Raw genomic sequence first — 26,737 nt, forward strand, 5'->3', positions numbered from 1 at the left:
GCCTGAGGAGAACTAACTGGATGCTGTTGAAGCCTCTTTGACTTCCAGCCCATAGCAGCCCTGCTGCCTCCTATTACTATGTTGGAACACTCTAGAAACTGGAAAGTCCTAGAGAATACCAGTCGCCCCTGGACTGGACATGACATTCATTACCAAAAGAAACCCAAACCCACAGCTCTGCACTACCAGTTCCCCAAGGGTCATCTATTTAGCTGGAGCTGGATCCTGAATTGTTGCCCTGGATAACCCCATCCCTGTTGGATCTTTCAAAGCTTCCATGCAATGAGCAAAGTCACCACCACTGGTTTATCCACCCCCTGCCCTGTTCGGGCCAGGCTGAGTCCTTAAAACACAAAGGGAACCACTCCGGTTACGGTGGCTCCCAGCCTGCGGGCTCCTCTCTCAGGCCCCCACATGGGCCCAGTGGCCTCCACCATCTTGGCCTTTGCCAGGGCAAGAAGACACCACCACCAAGAAGGATAAAATAAGTTTTTATTTATAGTCTTATAGTAAAGGGGAAAGCCTTAACTTGCAAGACAATTCTTCAGCAGTATGTACAACATACTTTTTATTTCCATGGAATGGAATCAAACACGGACTGAGACTACAGAGTATACACTAGAAATCAGCAAACGCCGGGAACAGAGTAGGAAAAAGACAAAGAAATGAGGCCGAAACACACAAAACCCTTCACTGGGATCTGCTGACCGCAGCCAGAACCAGGGCTGGATCACATAATGGGGACGGAAGGGGAGGGGCGGGCGAGGGTGGGGAGGGTCCGCACTGGGGTGCGGGTTTAGTACGAGGTGAACTGCTCTTGGTATTTACATACAAAATCAGTTGGCTCTATTTCTTAGAAATACACACGGAAAGAAAGGAAGATTTGATCATTACTTCATGAATCTGTCGCTTTGCCATACCGACATCATCAGAGATAGGGACAATTCACTTGGGTTCAAATTTCAGTAGCAGGAAATAAATATCAAAACATCATCACTGGCCCTCAATACAAAACCTCTACCCAACCCGATCCTCCCTCCTTGGCCCACCCACCCTCTGCCACCCCCTGGCAGCTCCTGTTGCACTGCTGCCGTCCCCTCACGCCACACAAGCGTCACACGGCCTCCCTAAAGCTAGCTGAGAGAAGCAGGAGTGAAACAGGCCGAGACTCTGTGCTGCAAATCTGTCCCCACTTCCTTTTATACCACAAACTTCTCCAAGGATCTGGTCTTTCAATAGGAGCGATAAGTAGCCTTTTCAGGGGAAAAAAAAAAATCCTTAAAAAGAAGGGGGAATAATTCTGATTACTCCAAACTGGTCATCTTCTGAAAGTAGAGCAGTCCACAGATTCACAAAGTCTATCAAACAGAGGTGAGGATGGCCCAGAAGGAGAGGCCTGGGTGGGGCAGGAGTCCCCCGGGCATGTGCCTGGAGGGGCTGGAGGAGCTGGTGGGTGGTCAGGACACCATGTGCTCAGAGGTCTGGCCGGCCGTCTGTCCTCCACAGAGAAAGCTGCCAAGTTGGGGTGTTTTGGTTTAAAAATTCCTGGTGGGGACAGGGAATCCCTGAAGGGAAACGTTAAAAAAAAAAAAAAAAGTGGAAACGGGGAAGGAGAACGAGAGCTGTTGTCCAAGAGCGTCTACGTAAAAATAAAATTTAAAAAAAAAATGAGAAAGAGGAAAAAAAAAACAAAGAGTCTCTTAAATGGTTCTGAGAGTTCTAAAGATGAACTGAAAGGAGGATGAGACGACGGAGGAGACAGTTTTTATTGCTGGCCTGCCCCGTGGAGCTTAGCTGGCCTCCATCCGGAGCTTCTTCCTGCTTTGGGGCTCTTCGGGCTCCGACTCCGAGCTGGAGTCCGAGCCCCCATCGAAGGCAGAGATGGTGCTGCCCTTGGCGTTGGTGTAGAGGCTGCTGTCTGAGGAGGGGTAGTTGGTCTGCAGTTGGGCACTCGACCTCGCCTTCTCCAGTGCACGGACTGAAAGGCAACCAAGCGAGCGGGTTACAGCCTTCTGGAGACTAGGGGAGGAACTGAGTCTTGGGTTGGGGTCCAGCCTGTTCTTCCGAGGGCATGCTGGCCCCTGAGGCTCAGGGTGGCTCATAAGTAACTCCCTTCCGCTGGCTGGCCCACCTGCACACTCCCACTTCCCTTTGCCTTTCCCAGCCAGACACGAGTGCTCAGTGGATACGGCCAGCCACTCTGCAAGGCCACCCAACCCTGAAGAGAAGGCGTGTGAGGTCACCATCCTGCCGTGGAAGCCCAGTACAGAGAGAGGAACACGAGCTCGCTGCGGGACCCAGCAGTGCAGTAACAGTGCAGCTGGCCCAGCAATGCCTGGCTCCACAAGGGTGTGAGGGTCACACATTAGCAGGGAAGGATGACAGAAGATGTACCAGCCAAAGAAAAGTTTTGGCTTAGCTCTCATGTACAAGATCCACTTGGAAAGACAAGCTGGACACTTGGAAGCAAGTCACCAATACACAGAGTACCTGGGTTTTCCAACACGGAGCCCCTACATGCAGGCTGCTTGGCCCGGTAACCAACCCGCTGCCGCCTCCCACTGCCCATCCCTCGGTTCAGCTCGTCTTGAGCCTGGAAGGTCAACCCATTTATTTTGGTTTAGTTTATTTTATTTGAGATGTTCTAACCCAGATGGTTACTTGCATTTCCTTTTACTTGCATCTTCCATGAGGGAGGAAGAGAAGTGAATTCCCCAGGAACAAAGAACTTGATCAGCTCTCGCTTTCCCCTGTGGTTGTAGGAAAAGGCGGGTGTGAGCATTGGAGAACAGCATGGGCCTGGCCCATGGGCTGCCCTGAGTGGACTACCGTTGACACGGGGAGCGCTCACTGTCCCTGAACACCTGGAGTCTCTGGCGCTTACACAGCACACTCCAATCCAAGGACCTCACAGCTCTTTTGAGGCACCTGAGGCCAGCTGCGATCTCTACTACCAGTGCAACACTTGAGCCCCAAGAAGGGGAGAGCGAGCAGGTCAGAAAAAAGAATCCAGATGGCTAAGCCTTAGACTCCACTGTTCCCTCACCAAGGGCTCAGGTCCTTCCTCAGGATGGCTACACTCGACTACAGGCCCAAGCAGCAGGGCTGCAGCTGCTCAGGAGCATGGCTCCGTCACTGGTTCTGACTCTGCAGGCCCCGGCGTGAGGCCCTGACCTGGCTGGCGCACAGCAGGGCCAGCTGCCCCACGAGCTCCACTGCTCACCTTGCTGCTCCAGGAGAGCATTCTGCCGCTTGAGGTCATCAATATCTTGCTGGTGTGTGTGGTTTTTCCTTCGCATATACTGGATATACTCTGTGGCTTTGTCTAGGATTTGGGCCCGGGATGCCTGTTGCAATATGAGAAAAAGCAGAGGGGACAAAATAAAGACCTAGTCCATGCAGCAAGGAAACCATTCCTTTCAGCAAAGGCCACGTGAGGGGACAGAAGTAGGAGGGGAAGGGCACGAAGCACTAAGTGCTGTAGAGAATCTTCTTTATGCCGGTCAAGGCACCAGCTGCTTTCCACAGCTTACCTCACTGGCACTCTAAGAAAGGTGGTTCCACTAGGAACCCGAGTCTCAGAGAAGTTTACTGGTTTATTCAAAATCACCAGCTAAAGGGTGTAGAGTCTGGATTCAAACTCAGCTCTGTCTCAACCCTGAACTTGTTTCCCAGCCAGCCTCTTTGGTTCTTTAGGTTGCTTTCACATCTTCGGCCAGGCTGTTCTGAAAAAATTAAACTACTACTTAACTGAGAGCTAAGGTCACTCACTCTCTGCTGGGCCTAGCTATAGGCAGCTGGTCCAGAAAGACAAAATCAAGATCTCAGCTGGAGCTGGCTCAGGATGGGGATGGGTACAAAGGTTTTCATCAAGGTCTGAGACTTCAGACAAGTACTCAGATTGTTGTTAACTAGTTCCAACTAAGCCATGTGACCGAGTCACTATTTCAACCTCTCTGGCTAAAGAGAAGTTTGTGAAAGCTGTCAGAGCTTGGTGTCAACACAGGAAGGGCATGAGATTGGGCCATTTCAGGAAGCAACCACACCTTTACCACGGCTGAGGGTAGCCTAGGGACTGCCCTGTAGAGGAACAAGTTAATGAGCTAATAAAATGGATGTCAGGTTACTTGAATCCTGGAGGTCAAACTTGTCTGGGAGATTCCCTGCAGGGTTGCAAACATGGCCTGAGTTACTCATGACCAAGCAGTCAACTGACTGAACTGGCAGAATGGTACAAGGCCCAGAGAACAGAAGCCCGAGACAAGTTAGTCTAGTGGCTGAAGTCCGGCAGTCATGCCACTGAGACTCCTGAGCAGGAGCAAAGCTTCTGAAATGGCAAAGAAAACAGCCACACTTGGGCGAGCAAAACTATACCCACTTGTAGTAAACCCTGACAATCGCAACTCATAGACTCCAGCACGGCCGGGTATCAGAGAGGTTTGGAAGACCCAGGTTGATTCACCCGTTCTCCCAAGCACTAGAGTCTCCAGGCTTTCCTCTTATGGCATCCTTAAGGCAATTTCCTCAAAAGGAAACTGTTCATATTCAACCATTTTTATCTGGTGTGAATTATGTGTCAGGCACAGAGCAGACACTGTGGGGAAACAAAATGTATTAGTCATGGCCTCTTTGCCCAGATGCTTACTTACTATCTAGTTGAGGAGATAAACATATCTATATACAGACAAATCACAGGGCAGTACCAACAAGCGTAACTTGAGTGGTACAGATTACAAAGGCCACGGGAAGGACGGCTTTTGGCCGGGGTGGTCACCTTGTGTGTGCCAGGAATTAGCCTTGGCTCTGCACACAAAGGCTCCCGTCTGAACCAGTGGGTCAGGGTGGGTTAGACTGAGGCGGAATTTGTGAAAAAGGGTTGCTCTGGGCACGGAGAACAGCGTAGACAAGGGCATGAGGGTGGAGACAGGACCAGGTCTCCATCTTCAGTTGAGTATGTCAGCTGATGGAGAGAAAGTGAGGGCACCTACCAGTGGGGGGTGGGGGGCAGGGCACGCAACTCTCGTTACAAGGCCACTTCAGAGGCTGTTTCCCATTTCTGCCAAAGGAGACTTATTAGGGTTAATTACTGGGTGATAAAACGGGGGCCGGGGAAAGGGCACATATTTAGAAGGGACTAATTAAAATACCCTGCCTCTCTGGATGCTAGAGAGGGGATTAAGAATATGTATAGTCAGGATAGGTGGCAGGATGGCAGGGTGGGGAGAAAAGCTTAGGAATCCAGCAGACGGGTGCCTCCAGAGTCCTGTCCCTAAGGTGCTCTGGGACCGCAGACACAGTCTTTCTCGCAGGGTTATTTCTTATCTGACAAGAAACTCTCTAACCCCACTGAGCCTTCCAAATTCTATGCATTCCATCACTGATCTAATTGCCATGCATATTTGTATCACAGCCTCTCTTTAAATTTGCTGTTGTTTCCCCGACTAACTGTTGCTCCCAGAATGCAACATTAACCTCATTTAACTCTGCATTCGTTATCTAGCACAAGAGAAAAAAGCAAAATCTCTGAACAGGAGAGCACTTGCAAATGCTTAGTGATAATTTTTAACAAATGACCACACTGAGTAGCGGCCTGAGTGCTACCACTTTCTTCTTCACATGTTCATACATGAAATCACGAGGTGTTCATACATGAAATCACGAGGTGTTCATACATGAAATCACGAAGTGAAACGTGAGCCGTGAGCATAGCGCAAAAAACCAAAGAGAAAGATGCCACAAGAGATGGGAAGTCTTTCTACTTCAGGGTATTTTCTGGATGAAAATACAATTCATAGCTGCTCAGAAAACGGAATGTATTGGGATCAAGAGGCCTCCATTGAAGGAGAGATTGGAATTAACCCAGCACCCTCTAGAATGCTAACAAGCACCGCCCTTCTTCCATACCCACCCCTTGCTAAGCAGAAGTACCCAGGCCACTTCAGGTTGTCCCTGACCCCCCCCTTAGCAAGTTCAAAAGCATGGTTCAGTTAACTTTATTTTGCCTTCTCCAGTGTTCTCAACAAGAAGTAAAATCCCACAAGAAAAAATTTGAAGTACAAATGACAGAATTCCCCCAAATTTACAAGTGCATGAAGTCCACAGGGAAGAAAAAGCAAAAGGTTGAAGGTAGAACAGGACAGACTCATTGAAAACCCCCTCTCTACAAAGTAACCCCCTAGTTTAACAAACCATACAAGATCATGTGACCGGCCACAGGGGGAAGGTGTGGGCAGGACCTTGCCTTTATGAATTTATACTATGAACAGTAAACATGAAGCCTGCAAGAATCCTGGGCCTCATGGCCTGGACTATGGAGTGGCCCTGGGCTTTCGGTTTCTGTTTTCTAAACAGTGCCCAGTTGCTGAGCCGGCAGTCTTCCTGTGAGTGTCCCTGAGCAGATAACGCTTGGTAGGATCAACATGTCCATAGACGAACTGTTGCCTTTGGGTATCCAGGAAGGATCTGAATAAATAATCTTTCCTGCTAGTTTTTACAGTTAGAAGGCACTAATTCTTATTCTGCCTTTCCTAGCAGAAACAGAACCCTTCAATGGTCTGGGCAATCCCAGCACAGGAGGGTCTGTGGCTGTGGGACCGAAGCAGCACTGGGTCTTCTGGATAGCTGTGTGAGTTAATGCACAGCAACTGAGGCTTCTCTTTCCCTCTGGGAGCCACGTGAAAGGACACTGGACACCCTTGCCAGATGGTGTTCCAGAGCCATGGCTGCACACAGCAGTATCAATGATGAGGATAATGGCAGCATCTGAGGACTTACACAACGTCAGGTACTCTTACACAACCTTCTGATGTGTTCAGTTCAGTTCAGTTGCTCAGTCGTGCCCAACTTTTTGTGACGCCATGGACTGCAGCACGCCAAGCCTCCCTGTCCATCACCAACTCCCAGAGTTGACTCAAACTCATGTTCATTGAGTCGGTGATGCCATCCAGCCATCTCATCCTCTGTCGTCCTCTTTTCTTCCTGCCTTTAATCTTTCCCAGCATTAGGGTCTTTTCAAATGAGTCAGTTCTTCGCATTAGGTGGACAAAGTACTGGAGCTTCAGCTTCAACATCAGTCTTTCCAACGAATATTCAGGATTGATCTCCTTTAGGATGGACTGGTTGGATCTCCTTGCAGTCTGAGGGACTCTCAAGAGTCTTCTCCACCACCACAGTTCAAAAGCATCAATTCTTCAGCGCTCAGCTTTCTTCATAGTCCAACCCTCACATCCATACACGACCACTGGAAAAACCATAGCCTTGACTAGATGGACCTTTGTTGCATTAGTTCTGATGTGTTAGTTTCCCTATTTTATACATGAGGAAACTGAGGCACAGAGTTGTAACTTGTCTGATGTTAAATAACCAGTAGGTAATATAGTCAAGATTTGAACCCAGGCCTCTAGGACACCCTTATTTTGGGACCAGAGAGGAGGCTGTGGAACTAAGGAAGAAGATCAATGAAATCTGGAGAGTCAGAGCAGGAAAACAAGGACTACAAAAGAATTGCCCAATTTGTCTATAAGGACATCAGTGAAGAGCCTGGTGAGGGTGGTTTCCTTAAAGAAGTGAGTTTAGGCAAATCATCCTCACATAGGTCAATGGGTGCAAAAGTGACTTGAAGCTGAAGCAAAGATGAAGACTCGTTTTTACAATGAGGTTGAAAAAGTAAGAAATGGAAAAAAAGAGTAGTGTATAATAATAGCAGCATAGAAGGAAGATTGTTTTTCTTTTTCTTTGAGAGGCAAGTGAAACCCAAAAGGTCTCTTAGCAGAGAGGCAGCAAATACAGAGGGAAAGCCAGAACATGCAAGCTAGCTTGAAGAGAACTGAGTGAACTCGGGCCATGGCTAAGAGGAGATGCGGGCTCCCCACACTGCTCTGGCTTTATCACCTAAGAGGAGAAAACTAAAATGGATAGTGGAGACAGCCCAGCGTGGCTCAGGGGCCCAGCGGTTCCTGCCTCCTCCTGCTCGTCTGCAGCTGCTTGCCTGTTTGCATCTGTGCCCCGAGCAGCGAGGAGATGGAGAAAAAGGCCACCCCAGCCTCCAAAGGCGCCCACTTGAACAGAACTCTGTTTGGGAACAGAGTACACTCACCTTGTATGCTGTGGCAAGAATCAACTACGTATTTCACCAGAGGCCCCAAACCCAACAGTTTGATTCTAATCTGTACCTTTTAAAGGTCCCAAATGATTCTTGAAGTACTTAACAATGATGTTTAAAATGACATCCATGGTTATTAAATTCCAGTTAAGGAAGTGGCTCTCAAAATTTTTCATACAGGGCAAGAGTCCCATACATTCCTGGAGCTGTACATCTTTGTGTTTGTGTGTGTTTGTGTATCAGTCCAAGTTGTTTTAGAAAGCAGGTGGGGAAAGGTGAGGAAGAGAAGACTAGTACTAGACTGTTAACAACAGAAATGTCATTGCTGTTCCCTAGGGTCCTAATGCTGATCTAAGAAACAGTCATCTTTGCTGAATTTATCATTTTTTTCCTCCTGTCAAAATCAGATCCTACTGGGCTGATGCGACAGTTGCCCTGTTCTCCTAAGAACCAAAACCCCATATCCTGGGGAATGAAAAACCACTGGCTGATTTAGCAACTGACATGTTTTATTTTGCACTAGTTATTTTAAAGAAAATAAAACCATTATTTTCTGAAACCTGCACAAACTTTTACATATGGTAAAGAAAGGGAGGGCTAGGGCAAAGCTGATATATATTTTCAACTGATTAAGCCATTTTCTGGAAACAAAAATTAAACAGGCAATAAATTTGGGTCTGCAGTAAACTAGTTCATTCCAAAATGGAACCACCATCAGTGCCAACAAGGGAGGCTAGAAGGCTGTGGGGTCAGAACCAGCACAGCCGTGTGGCCCCTCCAAGGTCTCCTGTGCCTAGCCCAAGGGACCATGTTCTTGATTACTAGAGGAGGCAAAGGTATCACACTCCATAAAGGACCTAGTTAAAGCTGGGAGCCAGACATCTGTTTCAGGGTCAACACAAGTCACGTTTCACTCTATATGCTTTTATCTTGGGCCCTTGGCAGTTTGAAATGAAGGTGTGACACTGTCCCATCCAACTTTGATCATGTGGGACAGGAGCACAGGGCTCCTCCAAAGAGGAAATACAGCTAGTAAATAAACATGTGGAAAAGGACTTACTCTCACAGGCAACAGACAAAACACAAAATTAATTACTATCTTTGGCTTACTAAATTAGTCACCCCCTTCAAAAAAAAAAAAATCCAGTGATGGCAAAATCGGTACTCTCAAAACAATACCAAAAGACTAATCTTTAGAATTTACTTGAAAATGAAAAGAAAAAACACATGAAAACTACCCTCCTGGAAAGCGTTTTGGCAACATACAGCAAAAAATCAGGTGTTTTTACCACTAGACCCAACAACCCAACTTGCAGGAATCTATTTTATGGAAATAGCCACATGCACCAGGATGTGCATCACTACATTATTTGTTGAGTTGAAAAACTGGAGGAAACCAAAATGGTCCAAAGAAACATGCCTGATGTCTATATATGAACATTCTGTCACTTGGGGAAAGGACATGTTATGTGAAAGCAACAAACTATGGCCTTTACCCATGTGAAGCGTGCATACGAAAAGGCCAGGAGCAGACCTCTTTACTCCTGCTTCTGAGACTCCATCAGCAGACACATGGATTTAATAACAGCAGCTTTGGGGAGAGAGGGAAGAGCAGCCACCTTTGTGTGACATCCACTTGGAGATGTCCAACTTCGGTCATATTAATATGGGGTATGGGATGGGAGAGTGTCCACCGTCTGGTACAACAGCCACTAGCCATGTGTGGCTAATGAGTACTGAAATGTGACTAGTCTGTACTGAGAAGTGCTGTAAGTATAAAACATACTGGATTATAAAACAGTGCAAGAAAATAATATAAAATCCCATTAGTAATTCTTAACATATTGATTACATATGGAAGTCATACTTATTTTTGTGTTGTAATACTTGCTCAGTCCTATCTGACTCTTTGTGACTGTAGCCCACCAGGCTCCTCTGTCTATGAAACTGGTGGTATTGGTTTCCAGGCCAGAATACTGGAGTGGGTCGACATTCCCTTCTCCAGGGGATCTTCCCAACCCAGGGACTGAACCTGGGTCTCCTGCGCTGCAGACAGATTCTTTAATGTTTGAGCCACCCAGGAAGCATAAATAAAACATACTATTAAAATTAATTTTATCTACTATTTTTGTTTTTTTACTATGTCAACTAGAAAATTTAGTTGTATTTAAACTAAATTATATTTCAAATGTATTTGTGGCTTACATTGAACTTTCACTGGACACCACTTATCTAAGAATCTTAGAATAAAGCAAAGGTTGTAGTTTTATTATAGGAATGGAAGGGCTGTTCCTTTTCTTCCCATTTTCCCACAGTTTTTTGCAACTTTATTAGAAGGGAAAAAAGAAAAAACATGCTAGAGGGAAGGCCTAGTAAGCAATTCCTATCCTTTCAAGTTGCTGAGTTTCATGGCTCTACAGTACGTAGTGAGCCCTCTAGCACTGTGTAGCACAGACTTCCAGAAGGATGGACAAAGTTCCTGCCCTCAGGGAGTGCACCCTTCAGTTAGGTGACAAGATTGTTACACACACAAAAAAGGAAGACAGAGGAGAGGCCCTATGAAGGTCCACTGGGGTGTCAGGGACCGTGATATCCAGGGTTCTCAAGGTGGTGAGGCATTTGATGTGGGCCGTGACAACGGGCAGGTGGAGACTGACTGGCAGGGAGAAAAGCAGGAAGGCACAAAAGCAGGAAACGCAGGGAGCTGGGGAGTCCTTGAAGTGGGTCTCCTCATTGTGAAACCCCAGTGTCATCTGGGTGGTGAGGCTGGAGTTGGGACCTTGGTGGAAGGAAAGAATTCAGATAAGCCTGAGGATGACATTCCTGCACAGAGGAGGGCGTGCACTGCTCCACAGCAAGGGAAGCAGCAGGAAAAGCAGGAGGGCAAGTTGGGAACCTTATTTAGAGAACATGAATACCAGTCCTTACCTCGATGGGCACTGAGAAACCCTTGGAGGCTTTCACAGTGCAGAAGTATGAAGAAGTCAGATACAAACTGTACATTTACAGTTACTGAGCCCAGGGCTTAAGGGAAATCTGGGCAACTGTGGACAACAACTTAAGATGTAGAAATTTTAAAAAGAAATGCCCAAGTTGGAGTCTGGTCAGATACTAACTGATGGGTAATGAGGTGAAATGGGTAGGGCTGTGGTTTACGTTTCACTTAAAAGACAATCCTTTCAGCAGCCCAGATATGATGTAGAAATAGTGCTGCCAAATGAACTGCCTGCCTCAAAGGGTGTCCACCAGAGTGAGCCCCTCCCAATAACACTCACTCTGCTTCCTACTGTGTGCCCGGCTCCAAGGGAAGAAATATGACCAAAGATATTCTCTCTGCCTTCAGTACTTACTATGGTGAAATATGGGAGATGGGTAGACAGCCATTAAGTAACTACACAAACACATGTACAGTTACACCTGGGATAAGTGCCCGGGCCACAGGGCTAAGTGAGTTTAACAGGGATATTCAGCTGTAGGAACTGTTACGTTTCCTGGTATAAGGGAACTATTTGATTTCAACATTTACCTGTTAAGGACACTGGGCTTTAATGAAGATGAAACAAATCAGCTCTGTGTTCTGACCTCTTACTTGATGTTCATCATGTTGTTATTGGTGTTACGTATAATTCTCTCCCCTAACAAGAGAGCTAGATGCTCAAGAGCAGACACCATGTATTAAACCTCTGCGATGCTCATATTTAAACACATGAGCACAACCACGCTGGCTGTGCTGTCACAGGGCTGAGCAAGCTCAGTTTCCTCTGGCGCTCACTCCTCAGCTCCATCCTGGGGACCTACCACGAGCTGGAGTCTGTGACAGGAGCTGGCAGAGGCAGTGCCTTCACAGTCTCACCCAAATAGAAGGGACTCTGACTCACTGCCTAAAAGAACGCTCAATTGTTGAGTAGAAGAAACACTGTTTTCCTTTATTTTCATCTTAGGTTATAATCTCTTTTTAATATGGCTGTATCCAAAAAGGAGAAATCCAGAGCACCAATGCTTAAGACAGCAATGAAGTATGATCAACAGGCATTTAGGAAGAGACTTAGAAGATGAGAAATTATTATAAACCACCGTTTAGCTACACATGGCAATGCTGAAACAGAACCTTGTATCACTGAAGTCAACCATGCCAAGCAGACACTGTGATTGGAAGCAATCTCTCTGGTGCAGGGCCTGGAGCTAACTTATTGGGGGTGGGGGCAGAGTTAGGGCCCCATGAAAGGCAAACTGACACACTCACCACCAGGTATACCATTCCCCACCACCCCACCCCACCCCAAACACACAACAGGGTGAGCTCAGAGCCAGCAAGCCATTGGGCAACACTCCCTAGGACCCAACTAAGGACCCTTAAAACAAAGAATAATTCTGTTCAAGAACAGTAGTGTCTTCCTTTGCAAAATGGGGTCGCAGTTGTTTTCGCCCTTGTTTCATTAATCCTGGCGGCTCAGACGGTAAGGCGTCTGCCAGCAATCGCAATGCGGGAGACCTAGGTTTGATTCCTGGGTCAGGAAGATCCCCTGGAGAAGGGAATGGCAACCCACTCCAGTACTCTGGCCTAGAGAATCCCATGGACGGAGGAGCCTGGTAGGCTACAGTCCATGGGGTCGCAAAGAGTCGGACACGACTGAGCGACTTTACCTTCACTCACTTTCCTTGACTGGCTTATAGTTCTAATTCCATTCTATTTGTCCTGTGGGCTCCAAGTCCAGCTGAAAAACTATGGGAAACAAGACTCAAGCAACAGGAGCTCAAGAGGCCACTTGCAAACAATTCGATCTATGGCAAAACCCAACTAGACTGCCAACTATAATCATCTATTTCTCAGAGCAGCAATACAGACCCAGACAAATTTATAAACTTCAGTGACGCTTAACTCTGCACTTCAGTGTTGCCTACATATTCTAATTCAGGGGAGAACATTTGTAGTAACCCTAGTATGTATGACACACTGCCAAGATATTGGCTCTATCCAGGGGAAACTCCCAATATGAAGACAAGGTATAAGAATTTAAGGAAATTTCTTTAAAATGTTCTAAAGTTGTTTATCCCCAGGGTGTGGTAGAAAGACTAACTCGGCAATCGGCAGTCCTGAGTTCTAGTCCCTGTCTAGCTACGGACTAGAATCATGATCTTGAGCCTGCTCCCTCATCTCTCATATGTAACAATGGCAAGAGCTAGCAGTAGTAATTGTCCAGTTATGACAGTGTGTAATACTCACCTCAGAGAACTACTGTGCAGACTTCATCTTATATTGCAATACAAATATTAGTTAATACCCACATTTTATTTAAGCAAAAGGTGAACATCTTATAGTAAAATATAGGAAACAAAGGATAGGGTTTGGGTCTCACATTTAAAGCTGTTTTTTTGGGGGGAGGGGTGTTTTTTAGTATAAAGTATCCCCCATTCTTGGTTAGGATCCAATTCAATCAGTATTAGTTTCCCTTTAAAAGACAAAAGGCTTAGAACACATAGGCCAAATAGTCCCAATTCTAAGAGAGAAGTCACCTGGAACATAGAGATGCACAAACCAAAGGAGACTGGGGGCCCTCCCTTCCAAAAAGCTGATCTAAGCACCCCCACAACTCACAGGGCAAAATTATCATTTCAGGATTATTTACATAATGTCAGGACCTTGACTGCTGCAATCTCAATCAAGAATTAGCCAATTTCCTTCGGTTCGAATACCACTTTAAAAAAAATTGCAACATTTAGTGAAAACTCGGAAGTCTGAGGGACCAGAGTATTCTGTGAGACTCAGCACAGCACCTGTGAACATGTCAGCAGACAAGGAAAATAATAGATTGTGAAACTTAGTGGGAAAGGGCTGGGGTTCAACCAGAGGTAATAGCCACTTCCTTTATTCATGCTCAACACGAACATTTGGACTAGAACCCACAGAAGCATCCTGAAATTGGTAAGGAACCTGGTAAACTGCCACTGGTGCTCCGTTCAGCTGCTCAAAGAAACCTGGCCCCTGACCACTCCTCTCCCCTATTCCTGCTACTTCTCTGACTTCATCTCCTGCCACTATCCCTTCACTCACTACATTCTGGCCACCCCAGCCTCTGTCTCCTTGAGAGGCCTAGGGATGCTCCCAGGCTCCCGCCCCTGGGCTACTCCACTTGCCTCCCCTGGCGTGGAATGCTCATCACCAGACAGATATATGGTTGAAGTCTATGGTCTTGCCAGTGTGTGTTTTTTTGGTCTGCCCCAATGAAACCCACAACTCTTCTTTCCTTGTTTAATTTTCTCTATAGCACTTATCTGACATAATACATATATATATTTAATTATTAGTTCGTTTTCAATCTTTTCCTCACCAGACTAAGAGCTGCTCTCATCTGCTTTGTTCACTGCTGTATTCCTAGTATCTAAGACAATGCCTAGCATCCAGCAGATCCCCAGTATTTGCGAATGGAGTCAGTGAGTAAATGAATGGGTTACAATGAATGACAACTATCTGTAAGGTTTGTAAGGTTACCAAATTCAAACTGTCAACTTCCTTGAAGAAATGAGACAACAGGATTATGGTAATGTGATTTTTAAGGACCTAAGGAAGAATGTTACAATAATGTAAAAAAGACTAGGTAAGAAAAAGGTAGAGTTGAGCTCTTAAGAACTGACCTCTCCCAAAGTGCTCTCAAACTTAAGAATCATCTGACTGCTAGTTATAAATACAGATCTCCAGGACTACCTCCAGAAAGACAGACTCAGTAGTGATTCTGAGGGAGACGGTCTACAGGCCATCTCTTGGGATATACTGTAGTGGCACCACTCTTTGTTAGATGTGAGACTTGGAAAAAGGTAGCTCTTGGCCGTTTACTTCACCAAGGCCATTTTAATTGGCATTATGGCACATGAATACGCACCCACGCCAACAGTTCAGGTAAGCACAAGAGATAATCCTCTGCATGTGTGCACTCTGACTAAAAGGGTGAGCCTCTCTCCCCATCATAAAGATTTCCTGTGGTGCTCTGACAGTGTTGTACCAGGAATGCTGTTATTCCAGGTAAGCACCTTGTACCAAGGCCATTAAGTCGAGTCCACACTAAGTAGGCCTAACCCACGGCAAACTCTGGTCTTGCAATACTAGGTGTTTACACGGCCTGTTTCTTACGCTTTTCATAAAGGCCAGACCCACCTCATGCTTCAACCACACAGTCACACCCTAGATTAGGCACACAGCACATGGCTTACCAGAGCGGCAGCATAAACAAAATGAAACCATCAGGGCACCCAGTTTCACTGGCCCAGGTTTAGTTCTGGATAACCAAACAAACCCCAAACTCCTACCTCAGAGCTAAATCTAGACAGCCCAAAGCACACCTGAGAGCAGTGGTTTTTCTTAACATGGTTGCTTCTTGAAACACTGCATTATTGAACCAACAAAACAACCAAACAGACAAACAAATAAAAAAACAGGTCCTCTTCCAAATTTGCCACTTACACCACTGAACAGCTGCAGAGAGCAGCCAGTTATATTGTGTGTCAAGGATGGAACTAACTGTGCAAACACGTATCTTCTCCAAATTTCAAGGACTGACCCTAACCTATAGGCTTTTTAGTCAAAGCTTTGGACTTTGTTTTTCAGACGTAAAAACAGTTGGTGCCTACCTCTCCAGGGAAAACAGTTTCTGGAAGGCCACCAATGGGGTAGGGGGATGAGGGAAGAATAGTGGTTATTTTTCTCTTTCATTTTGTGTGAACAGGTCTCTTCACTCAAGTTCACATTTAAAATGCTCTCTCTATATATGCCTTTGGAATAATAACTACTCTTAGACTGGGAGATCACTGATATCCAGATGGGTTTACATACATTCCTGGGAGGTTTCATTTAAAATGAGTACCACTTTGAACCATACGAAAGGAATTTCCATGGAGGTCCACAGAATCACTGACCTCAGAAATCCTTAGCATTATCCCAAACTACTGTATGTTTGTTATAATGATTTCTTGAATGAGTAATTTTTTATATGTAATATTAATTTTAAAAGATAGCTCCTACTGATGTCTTAACAAGCAGCTCCATTACATCTGACATCGTTTGTTAAGGATGAACTAGAGAATAAGTAAGGTGTGTGATGACTCCCCAAAGAATCAAAGATGAAGGAAACCATGTCACCCAAATATCCCAGACTCTATTTCTTTCTGGAAAGGTGAGCACCCTGCTAAGCCCCACAGCGCGTTCTAAGCTAGTGGTGGCTCCTCAGCTTTCTCAATAAACTCACCTTCTCTCCTTGGAGTGAGGGGACCGAGTCCCGCAAACTGTGAAAGCTGTCTTTGATGTGGTCCCTGCGTTTCCGTTCCAGTGCATTGTGATGAGCCCGTTTGTCAGCCTGGAAGAATGGGAAAAACAGCACATTAGCAGTGGCACTCCTCCTGCTGGGCACAGCTGAGCGGGTACAGCCTGGAAGTATGTGTTGTCAGCGCAGTCCCAGGTGACTGGACTGGGAAGGATTTGTCGAGGTGGGCAGTTAGGAGTCTCCAGAATTAGGCTCTGCTAAAGGGGGAGAAAGGGGTGAGCAAGGCTTGCGACAGGAACATCCAAAGGAGCTCGATGCATCCAGCTCATGCATAAGTGAAATAAAAGTTATTCACGGGGACAAAGTGTGACTCTCCTGGAACATCAGTTTTCTCCCACAACTTACTTATGTGACACAACAGCTGCCAGTCCCACGGCTAGGAGGTGGCCAGGGAAAAGCTGCAGTGGGCCCCTTCATAAGAGGTGATCACCCCCACTGTAAGAGATTCCCCTTGGCGGGGACCCAGGAAAGGAGTCAGGTCACTGGTACAGCACTTCTTTCATGCGAAAACATCACCGTGAGTCTGCTCTGGTCTCCACCTTGCTAAAGGGTACTAGTTTTAAGACCTGCTTGCCAAATCACATATGAGGAACTAAAACTTCTGGAAAACCCAGATGCATGAATCTGAGATCACCATGACAAAGCTGATATAGACGCCAACTGCATTCTGAGCTCCTTTTTTTTTTTAAAGTGCATCCAAGTGCTATTCTGCCAAGGCCTCCCCTTCACAGGCTGCCAGAAAGGTAGTTCTTAGACAGCAAACCTTCTGACACTCACATACTCTGAATAAATTTCTTCAGGCACCTGTGGCATGTCATGCTTATTTGGCAGTAGCTAAATACCCACAGACCAAAGTCCTTATCCTGTCCTGCTTAGAATCACAAAGAACAATCAGCTGAGAGGGGCAAAGACAGCCAACAAATCAGGGATGGCAAAACACACTAGGTTCAGACGGAAGACAGTGCGGGTGAACACTGCAGGGAGCTTCGGCAGATCCCCATTACAGGGGCAGTCCCTCCAATGGAGCACAAATGCTGGCTTAACCCAAAGCAGGAACGTCACATCCACACTTCGGGACTTAGTGGAAATACTGTACTCTGAGAATTTACCCCCAATACATGAGGCTGCACTGAGCTAACCTAAAGAGGAAGTCTGGACATAGGAAGTTCAGGTAGCTTTAACCTACCCAGACACAGAACCCGCAATTTTAAAAATGAAGCAACAGGAGTGAACAAATTGGCTTAGCACAAGAAAGCCTCAAATGAATCTTTGTACTAGACAAGATGTTCAGATAAAAGTCTATAAAGAAAAGACTTACGGGAATGAAAGGACTTGAAATTCTAGTATCTAATCCTAAAAGTCTGAGTCATGACAGAGGAAAAAGAGGCTGGGAGCAGCTGCGGTAATTTTAGTCACTTCCTGGTCTCTCAAGCACAACACCTCACCTACAGCTCTGTCGAACAGGACACACGGTTCCCATCACAGCCACGGTTCTCCATGGCATAGTGCTTGTTTTTAGGGCAGATGCCTGGAACACAGCTAAAGCTCTCCTAATTTTACATCTGGATTCTCTGTAAAAATGAGTGTCTGCTGAACTTCGGCGATAATGTGGAATTTACGGGGAAACTGAGGGAATGACCAGATCACCTGAGGCTAGAAGGTATCACATAGCATTAGAGCAAGAAAATTGCAGGTACCTTCTGTCAGCTATCTGAATAGCTTGAAGGAATTAAACATATTTAAGTACCTAGTCCTTTATCTAACTTACCATTCCCTCTAGTCATCTATTGATAAGGTAGTTAAGCTGGGCTGGTTCTTAGACCAAAAACTTCAGAGGGCTAAGAGATGGCATTTGGCATCTATCTGTCTCCCCTGTGTTTGCTACACACTCCCTAAGATGGTTTATTTACATGCAAATTAATTGTCCAGCTTTGGTATCCAGCAGCAGCCCAAGATACTCCTGTCTACTAAATCACCCTGATTCCTGGCCCTCCTCCCAGCTTAAGAGCTGTGCACAGAAGCAGCGACACCAGTTACCCATAATCCTTCTTGTTGATACACATAAAATTCTAATTGTCTGTTTTCTTTCTGGGAGAGCCCTGCAAATCTCAAATGGCTAGAATCAAGTTGGACTTGGTTTCACTCAGGCCTGCACTAGAAGGGTGGAGCTAAGTATAATCTAACACCAAAATCATCCCCACAATGCATTACCCCCGTCCCATTCACTGAGCCCTGAAAGGACTCAAATGGACAAGTCTTTCGGTTAGAGGACTGTAAGTGAACTTGGCTGTGGACCATCAGCAGAAATCTTGGCTTCTCATCTGGGGAGCCAGCCAACTTTGAGAAGTTGGCTCAACAAGGAAAGGCAGCAGTCCACTGCCTGGTAGAAAGCCTGGCCTGGGGACCGCTGTTCTCAAAGCAGTGGATGGAATTTCTGTGGTGGTTCCAGGCCCCATTTAACCAGTAGAAGAGTGGAATCTTAGACCAATCCCTGCTGCCATGTCCATCCCCAAGCTGCTCCACTTAACCAGAGGCCATTTTAAAGCTCTCTGAGACAATGTCAATGATGTATTTTTTCTTCTCAAGCCTCATTTGAAAGAGCAAGTTAAAAACATGCAGAACTAACATGCCTAATTCCAGGCAACTCTGATTAAATAATACCTCTAGTGGCTTGAAAGACCGTATGAAAAACCTTTATACAAGACTGAGAATTCTGTTTGGGAAACAATTTCCAAATGTCTAGCAGGATGAATTCCCCTTCCCCGCAATTCATCCAAATGGAGGGCCAATTGCCAGGCTTATCATTGCTTTATTAACTATCTTCACCTGCTGGCAACCCTTTTTGAAAGGGCCAAGATTTCAGAACTGAGAATGAAAAACTGGGTGAAGAGTCCCTGTATAAGGCACCTGGGATCCTTCCACAAATGCAAAACTAATCAAGAAAAAAAAAGGGGGTGGGTGGGAAAGGGCCAAACAATTGTGTGTCTTGAACAAATAAAGCTCAACTCAGATGAGCCAGCTTTCTCTTACCTATACTGAGGAAGATGTTTGATAATGAAAACAGGTGCTACCAGACAAGTTCTAGAAGACAAAAGAGGCATTCTGGGCTGTACAGCAGGCACCCAAATACCTCCCCTATACATCCTACAGGAGCGGGCTGGATGCTGTCACTCTTTAAGCAAGCTGGATTTGCAGTTTCTGCCAGACAAGCCCTCCTTCGGGGCATCCCAGGCTAATAGCAACACTAAAGGGCCGTGTGATACTGAAGCGTGGCCCACAGATGCTCAACAGGAACTCCAACACCAAATCGATTCCAGCTTTGACATCTCTGCCAAGGTTTTTCTTCAGCCTCTCAGTATTATTTCCCCCAAACTTTCCACACTGGCAGCCAGAACATAAGTCTTCACCTACAATTTGTCCATCTCTGACACTAACAAGCACGTGTTATCTTAAGTGTTGTTAAATGTTGAAGGCAAACATTATTTCCTTAGCCAAGAAGTTGCTAAACTGGCAGCGGGTTATTCAAGCTAAGGAAAGCTGTTCAAAACTGAGGGATTTTAAAAAATTATTTCCTTCCAACTAACGGCATAGAGACTACATCTTCCTTTGAGGCGTTACATCAGACAGCAGCATTATTTCCCACAAGTTCTAGGGAGGCAAATCGCATGGGGAAATGAATGTTCCATTATGCAAGGATGCCTAAGGTTCTCCAGAGCAATGCCATCTCTTGCAGATTACCTGACACCTAATTCTGTCTATAAGGGGAATCTTCTCGAATCAATATAGAAAACTCCCACCATATATGGGATTAAGAGTTGCTCTGTAAACATTTACTGCCTTCAGGAAATTTAAAAGTTATATTTTAGAAGGAAGATAGTGTTGCTTATTACTTAATAAGGTATTCTTATTAACACTAATGCTGGAAATACATAGGCTCAAAATTCTCATCAGAAAAGATTTACTATCTCTGATGGGAAGTAGATAGGATAAATAAAACTGAACTTCTAAGTAACTTAATTCACTTTAATCAACATGAAAACTGCAACATGAAACTATAGGCAGCTTGGATGAGAAACTCACTAAGGTCCTTAATAGGAGATATGAATGGCAACTTCCCAACACCTCTCCAGCTTGAAGCCAACTGCCTGGTATACGTTTTTAATATCCAATACATATGCGTGTTTTCTAGGCTACTCAAAAAAAATCACTTGGTGCCTTAAAAAACTTGGGAAACATATCATATAAATATGCCATCATTCTACAGCCATTTTCCTTGACCAACAATGTTACTATTACTGGCATCTTGGAAAACGACTTATATATAAGATCATCCTTCCATAAGTATTTTTAGGAACCAAACTTGGCATCCAGATCCCTGTGAACACTCTAAGCTGACACAAAGTACATGTATCATGTAGCACTTTCGCCATGCAACTAATTCAGGGTAAAACACACTAATTTCCTGACTATATTTCGATCTCAAAGGTGACCAACCAAGCTCATTCCCCTCTGAATACATTGCAATTCCTAAAAAAACAAAGAGCTCTGAGAGGTTAAAAATATTTCATATCAGAAAGGTCCAGAAACAGAACTTTACAAATCTGTTTCTAACCACCCTCCAGATAGGTATGCTGTAACTGAAACACGTGCAGCTGTCATGAAGAATAAGCTGAAAAAGACCGTGGGTTTCTAACACACTAACCCTAGCCCTATGTTTCTCATATACTTTCATTCCTTCAAAAAAAAAAAAAAAATCCCAAACAGAAATAAAACAAGTATTACCCTGCATGAAATATACCTGCCCCAGAAAACTCTGAAATGCAAATTTTTTCCTCCAAAGAATAATAAAAATAAGACAATATCAGTGACATTCTGAGATACAGTGAATTTACTAATAAAAATTATTGTTTGGGATTACTTCCTTTAACAAATCTTATTGGTCACTAGAGAACTTGTTTTCCGTTTGCACTGAGGCAACAATAAAAAATACTCGTCAAGTCAGTTTCACTTTCTGTTACTTCGAGCCTCTGTTTTTGCTGAATATCCAACATTTCTTATGCAGTAAAGCCGTAGCTATTATAGTTACATTATAAAACATGAATGAATTTCTCTTTCTGTATTAGGACCCACAGGACCTTTTCAAAATAACTTCTTAAAAGTTCTTCTGTAGTCCTAAATATTTGGTTGTTCACAGTCCATATCCTTTTCTGAACTAAGGCAAAGCTTAACAGTTTCCCCCCAAATTAAAAAAATATATATTTATCTATACTAAATGTCAGGAGATAGACAGATATAGTCACACCCAGAAAAAAATAAAATCCTTTTAACCCTATGTATTCACAATAATTGCTTGATATGCTATAAAATTTGCCTACTGCTTCTCCTCTCTACACCAGTGTGATTATCTTACAACAGATAACATTTAAACATCTCAGCAAGTAGATGTGTCAAATTAAAAACAAAGGGTCAAACCCACTCCCTCTGCCCACCCTCCAAAATCAAAAGGAAAATCCTAAGTACCTTAACATCAAACTTAAAATATCTAGACAAAACAATGAGATCAGCACCCTAGGAGAGTGGAAACATTTTAATAATTTAATAAAACAATTTACATCAACAACCACGTGCATGGATATTTTGAAAAGCAGAAAGCTCTCAGGAACTATATGCCAAAATTCCATAAATAAAAATTTTCTCACAGTGGAAAGCCGATATAATTTCAATTTAAATAATAATTCTTCAAAGGAAGCCTAAACAACCCCTATTCTTCAATTCTGATCAAGCCCTAGGGCAGATTTTATAACTGGAGACTTGAAGGAAAACAGACCAGATTTCAAACATGAAATTCCATGTTTATATTGTTAAGGATAATAGTAACTGAATAAAAGGAATTTAATTTTCAAATGTATGTAAGAGATATTAAGTATCTAACAATACTGCAAATATTCAAAGTATTGTCTTCAAATACTCCAAGGAAAAATAAATTCTTTTTTACTATTTGGAACAACTGCATTGTTGGATTTGTACAGAAATATCAGCTCTCAACAAGTACACTTTTTCTCAATACCTAACTGCTTTGACAACCTCAGAATTGAGCAGGTACAAGAGGGCTTGCTTTCACTCTGTGATAAATTCTTAGACCAGAGGTCTCTAAGTGGCATCCTTGAAATTCTAACAAGCCCCTAAACAACTTGATTGTCTCAAACATCATTTTAAAAATCAGAAAAATAACATAAAAGTCTGGATTTTTAATCTTCCAAAATAGGAAGATAAGACAACACTTCGCCTGATTCTCACGTAACAACCCACTGGACTACAGTGGCTGCCTTTTCAGAAGACGCATGTGTTCTTAAGTACTGCGGTTCTCACCTCTGCTCTCCACTTCATTCCTGACTATTCACTGCCTGGATCCTCTGGAAGCATCTCAATTTTGGGGCTCCATTCTATCCACTCCCTACTGCTCCCATCTATCAACTGTTAGACAGCATGATTTACTTATTTCTCTTCCTCCCTGATTATGATTTATCTTGTATCTATTCTTTTTACCTTCTATTCATGGAACACCCATAGTACTGTCTCAAGGACATGAGATTAGTGTCTATCTTAAATCCACAGAATCATCTACTGAGAAGATTTATAACAAAACTTTGAGAAATTACTAACACCACTGTATAGTCTCAACCATCACCTCTTAGCAAACCTCTCTCTGCAATGCCACTTTTCTTCAACAATTATTTTATTGCCTTTATACTGCTCCTTCAACTAAAATATAGTCAGATCACAATAAGCTGCTGAATGTGACACGTTCAGAGTCAACCTTTGGCTCCTCTACATTCCCAATGTCTGCATTAGAATAACACCAGGTTGTGAGAGATTCTATAGGTCTACAGCAGTCACATGACTTTTGGTTAAAGGTGATTACTGCATGTGGCTTCAGCTTCACACAACCATGGTTTAGAACCTACTTCTTCCTAAGTAAAACTGACCACTTTTCCCTGAAGTAACACTACAGCTTACTTCAGCATGATGCACTTCTCATTTCCCACTTATATAGTGACAACTAGAACCCCCATCTGAAAACTACGGAAGGATTCATTTCCTTGCATACAACTTCTCTCACTCACCTACATTCACGGAAACTTATCACCTGAGACTCCAGAATTATGAGATTCGCAAACCACCCTCCGCCCCCACCACCACCTAGAACCCCAGAGCAAGGCCCCACCTCACCTTAGCGGTTAACAGGTGAGTTTACTACAACATTACAAGTAACAGAACAATCTCTTTTTCTCTCCGACCCCAAAAAGGACTAGAATTGAACGGAAATGAAAATGAAATGGAGAGTAGGAGACGTACCGCAGATTGAAACCTCGGTTGCTCTTCCTGGAATAAGAGAGAAAAAAAAAATAGAAAATATAGAAGTTATTTTTACACTTCACATTCAATAATAAGAAAGAAAATGCCGGCGTCAGAGGAAGCGGCGGGTGGGGAGTCAGCCCTACCCCCCTTCCCCATCCTACGCCCCCATCCCCCCTAGCGGGATCGGGTAGCGGGGCAGAGGGGTCTCGAGCGCCGCCCCACCTTCCGGGATCCGACCCGGGACAGAAGGGGATCCAGAGCACTGTCTCCTCTCCTCGCACCCAGCTCATGGCATGTGGGCACTCCCAATCCCTCTCCGCCCTCCTTCATTCCCCAGGATCCGCAGGTCACGGGAGCACGGGGTCGCGCGCGGACGGGGCATGGTCCTAAGCGCAGTCCCCCTTCCCCATGATCCGGACAATGGGATCCCCGGCGCACCCCGTCCCCGTCCCTCGGATCCTGAACGGGATAGGATGGGAACGGGAGGCCGCAGCACCTTCCTCCACCGGGGGAGGTTGGGGTCCCAGAGGCCGCGTGTCTCCTCCCCACCTCCAGTCCCAGAAGGCCGCTCCGGCCAAGAGCCCGGAGCGAGCGAGCCGGGAGCGCGACGGGTCCCGGCCCAGCGGGGGAAGGGGAAGGAGGCGGCGGCTGCCCGGCCCCCTGCCGCCGTCGCCCTGCTGAGAACCCCGGCCGCTGTCCCAGCCTGACAACCCGCAAGGGAAGGAAGAAGCCCCAGGACTCACGTCGCTCTCCACCTCGATGTCATCGTTATCGCTCATTTCCTACGGCCCAGGGAGCGGCCACTGCAGCGGCGGCGGGGAAGGGGGAGGGGTGGAGGGGAGGGGGAAGTCACCGACAACAACAAGCCGAGTCCCCCCCCACACACACTCACTCACTCACTCACTCACTCGCTCTCTCACTCACACACACACACACACACGCACACACACACACACACACAACACGGGCGAGAACCACCTCCTCACTGCAGCACCGGATCAACGGCGGCACGCACGCCCGGTCGGCCCCCTGCCACGTGACAGGGCTCGTCACGCTGGGGCCGCCGAGACTTGTAGTTCTTGTCCCTTTGACTTACGGCCCAACTAAGTAAACAAAAACTACAAATCCCATAAGGAACTGCATCCAGTCTTCGCCAGCCCGGCTTGTTGACGGAGCCCAGAGCGCCTGCGTGCCCCGTGGAGGGGGCGGAGAGAGAAGCTGCGCGGTGCTTGCTGGGAGTCGTAGTCCGTAGACCGCGAGTTGTCAGGAGATTTTCCTCCCGAGGCGGCAGAGGTGGCTGCTGGGAAGACAGGACACGTGGAGGGAGCTGGGGCTCCTGGAGCCGGGCACAGGCTGAGCGCCGGGCGCCGGGCCCAGGGGACAGGGTGGAGGCTCTGGAGGAGTAGCCAGCTGCCTAAATAACGCTGCCTCTCCTTGGTGCGACTGGTTTTACTCTGTCTTTGGATGACTGAGTCGCTCTGCGTTGCGCCCTGGGGCGTGACCCTCCTGCTGGGGGATGCTACAGCAGCGAATTAGGGGGCGCGGCTCCGATTGCCCACGCAGACCCTGGGGATCTGGCATTGGGGAGGTGTCAATGGCAGGTGTTGAATGATGTCACAGACCTGGCAAAATGACCGACCACCGGCCTCGCTGAGAAACCTCTCCCAGTCACGAGAATCTAGTGTCCATTCATCCGGGACTGACCATCTTGCTCCTTACTTAAGGGTCATCCTTTCAGGCTCTTTACATGGCAATAAAAGCGCCTTCTAAATTTGTTGTAGAGTAAGAAGTTTAAGGAGTGCCCCAGTTCAGAGTACTATAATTAAGAACTGCAAAAAATACCGAAATGGGAAACTGATGCAGCTCCCTATCTAGTTAAACTCTTATTTAAATATTGTGGCATGAGGTGCGATCGTATCTATTTCACTAATATTTATTGGACATCCAACATGTGCCAGCATGGAACTGACATAATGTGTAACACTGGAACGGACCCTGTCTTTATGACGCTCACAGTTGTGGAAGCAAAAGTGAGACTGCCCTGCTGTAATTTTAACAGTGTACCTTTACAATAAATCCTTAATTTAAAAACCTTAGAATGTTTAAATTGTCGAAAGCAGTTTGGAAATAGATTTCGTAATAAAGCTGTCTTCATTGTATGTTAGGATTATTTCTACTGCAGTGTGGAAAGAAAGATTAAGTAAAAATTCTTTATGGTCTAATGTCATCAGTGGAGACAACTGGAAATTAAAATAGGATGGTTACATTACTGCCTTGGAAATAAAAGCGTATCTAGAGGACTGTAAAAAAAAAGTGTATATTAAGTCCCACAGAAGGAAAAAATAGAAGAAGAGCAAGACACTTTCAAGCCTAAGACAGTTACCAAGCTACTCTTATGTCTGGTGTCTGAAATGAATGAAATCTTGAGTTTTCCCTATCAGTTACTGAATCTATAATGAGAACCATTTTATTCCTGACTTTTGAATACGGAAATTTGGAAATATGTCATTTGTGACATATCTTCCCATGTAAGCACACTATCTATGCCTAAGAGATAAATGTAAACATGGTAATCTTTACATTTTTCCTTTAAATATCTGTTGTATTTGAAATCTGCACATCTTTGCAAGTAAACTTATCTTTTCTAAATACTTTTGTCTCAGACTTCCTTTCACACCAAGTGGAGGAGATAGATGTAAACAGATCATTGTAAGAGCTGCTGGACTAGAGGGAAACAGGGAAGGCAGGTAGTTCTTGGGCGAGTTAATTGGCTGGAACCTAGGACTAATTCATGATTACAATTATTGAGTGGCAGTTATGTGCAAAGCACTATAGACAACCCAGGCTACAAGTTAAAATCACTCGGGGTTTTACAAATTCTGATGCCTGGGCCACACTCCAAACTAATTAAGTCAGAACCTCTTGGGGGTGAGAACCAGGTAACATGGGTTTCTTAAAAAAAAAA

General features: G+C 45.3%; 1 protein-coding gene across 14 annotated transcripts; it reads right to left on the bottom strand.

The window, feature by feature from the left end:
• Positions 1-475: 475 nt before the first annotated feature.
• Positions 476-24,955, bottom strand: MAX (MYC associated factor X). Of its 14 annotated transcripts, none has more exons than XR_011258315.1 (6): positions 24,516-24,937; positions 23,770-23,796; positions 16,339-16,446; positions 3,224-3,347; positions 2,662-2,750; positions 476-1,978 (listed from the first exon to the last, which is right to left on the bottom strand). XR_011258315.1 is itself a non-coding variant. In XM_069596823.1 (6 exons), exons 4-6 carry the CDS (start codon positions 3,260-3,262, stop codon positions 1,791-1,793), a joined length of 312 nt encoding a protein of 103 aa, XP_069452924.1. In that variant the 5' UTR covers positions 3,263-3,347; positions 16,339-16,446; positions 23,770-23,796; positions 24,269-24,536; the 3' UTR covers positions 476-1,790. The 14 variants fall into 14 exon arrangements, 8 of the variants coding, with proteins under 8 accessions (XP_069452924.1, XP_069452922.1, XP_069452920.1 ...); XR_011258313.1 differs by having other exon boundaries at positions 2,666-2,750; positions 24,516-24,924; XR_011258314.1 differs by having other exon boundaries at positions 2,650-2,750; positions 24,516-24,913.
• Between the last annotated feature and the right edge of the window lie 1,782 nt (positions 24,956-26,737).

Source organism: Ovis canadensis, chromosome 7, assembly GCF_042477335.2.
Source record: "Ovis canadensis isolate MfBH-ARS-UI-01 breed Bighorn chromosome 7, ARS-UI_OviCan_v2, whole genome shotgun sequence".
Classification (NCBI taxonomy): Eukaryota; Metazoa; Chordata; class Mammalia; order Artiodactyla; family Bovidae; genus Ovis; species Ovis canadensis.

Excerpts from the sequence above, each read along its gene's own strand:
- MAX (XM_069596818.1), bottom strand. The coding sequence starts at position 24,551 with ATGAGCGATAACGATGACATCGAGGTGGAGAGCGACGTGAGTCCTGGG. Across the intron at positions 16,447-23,769 it reads AACCGAGGTTTCAATCTGCG|GCTGACAAACGGGCTCATCA; the intron begins GTACGTCTCCTA and ends CCATTCTTCCAG. Across the intron at positions 1,979-16,338 it reads CCTCACTCCAAGGAGAGAAG|TCCGTGCACTGGAGAAGGCG; the intron begins GTGAGTTTATTG and ends GTTGCCTTTCAG.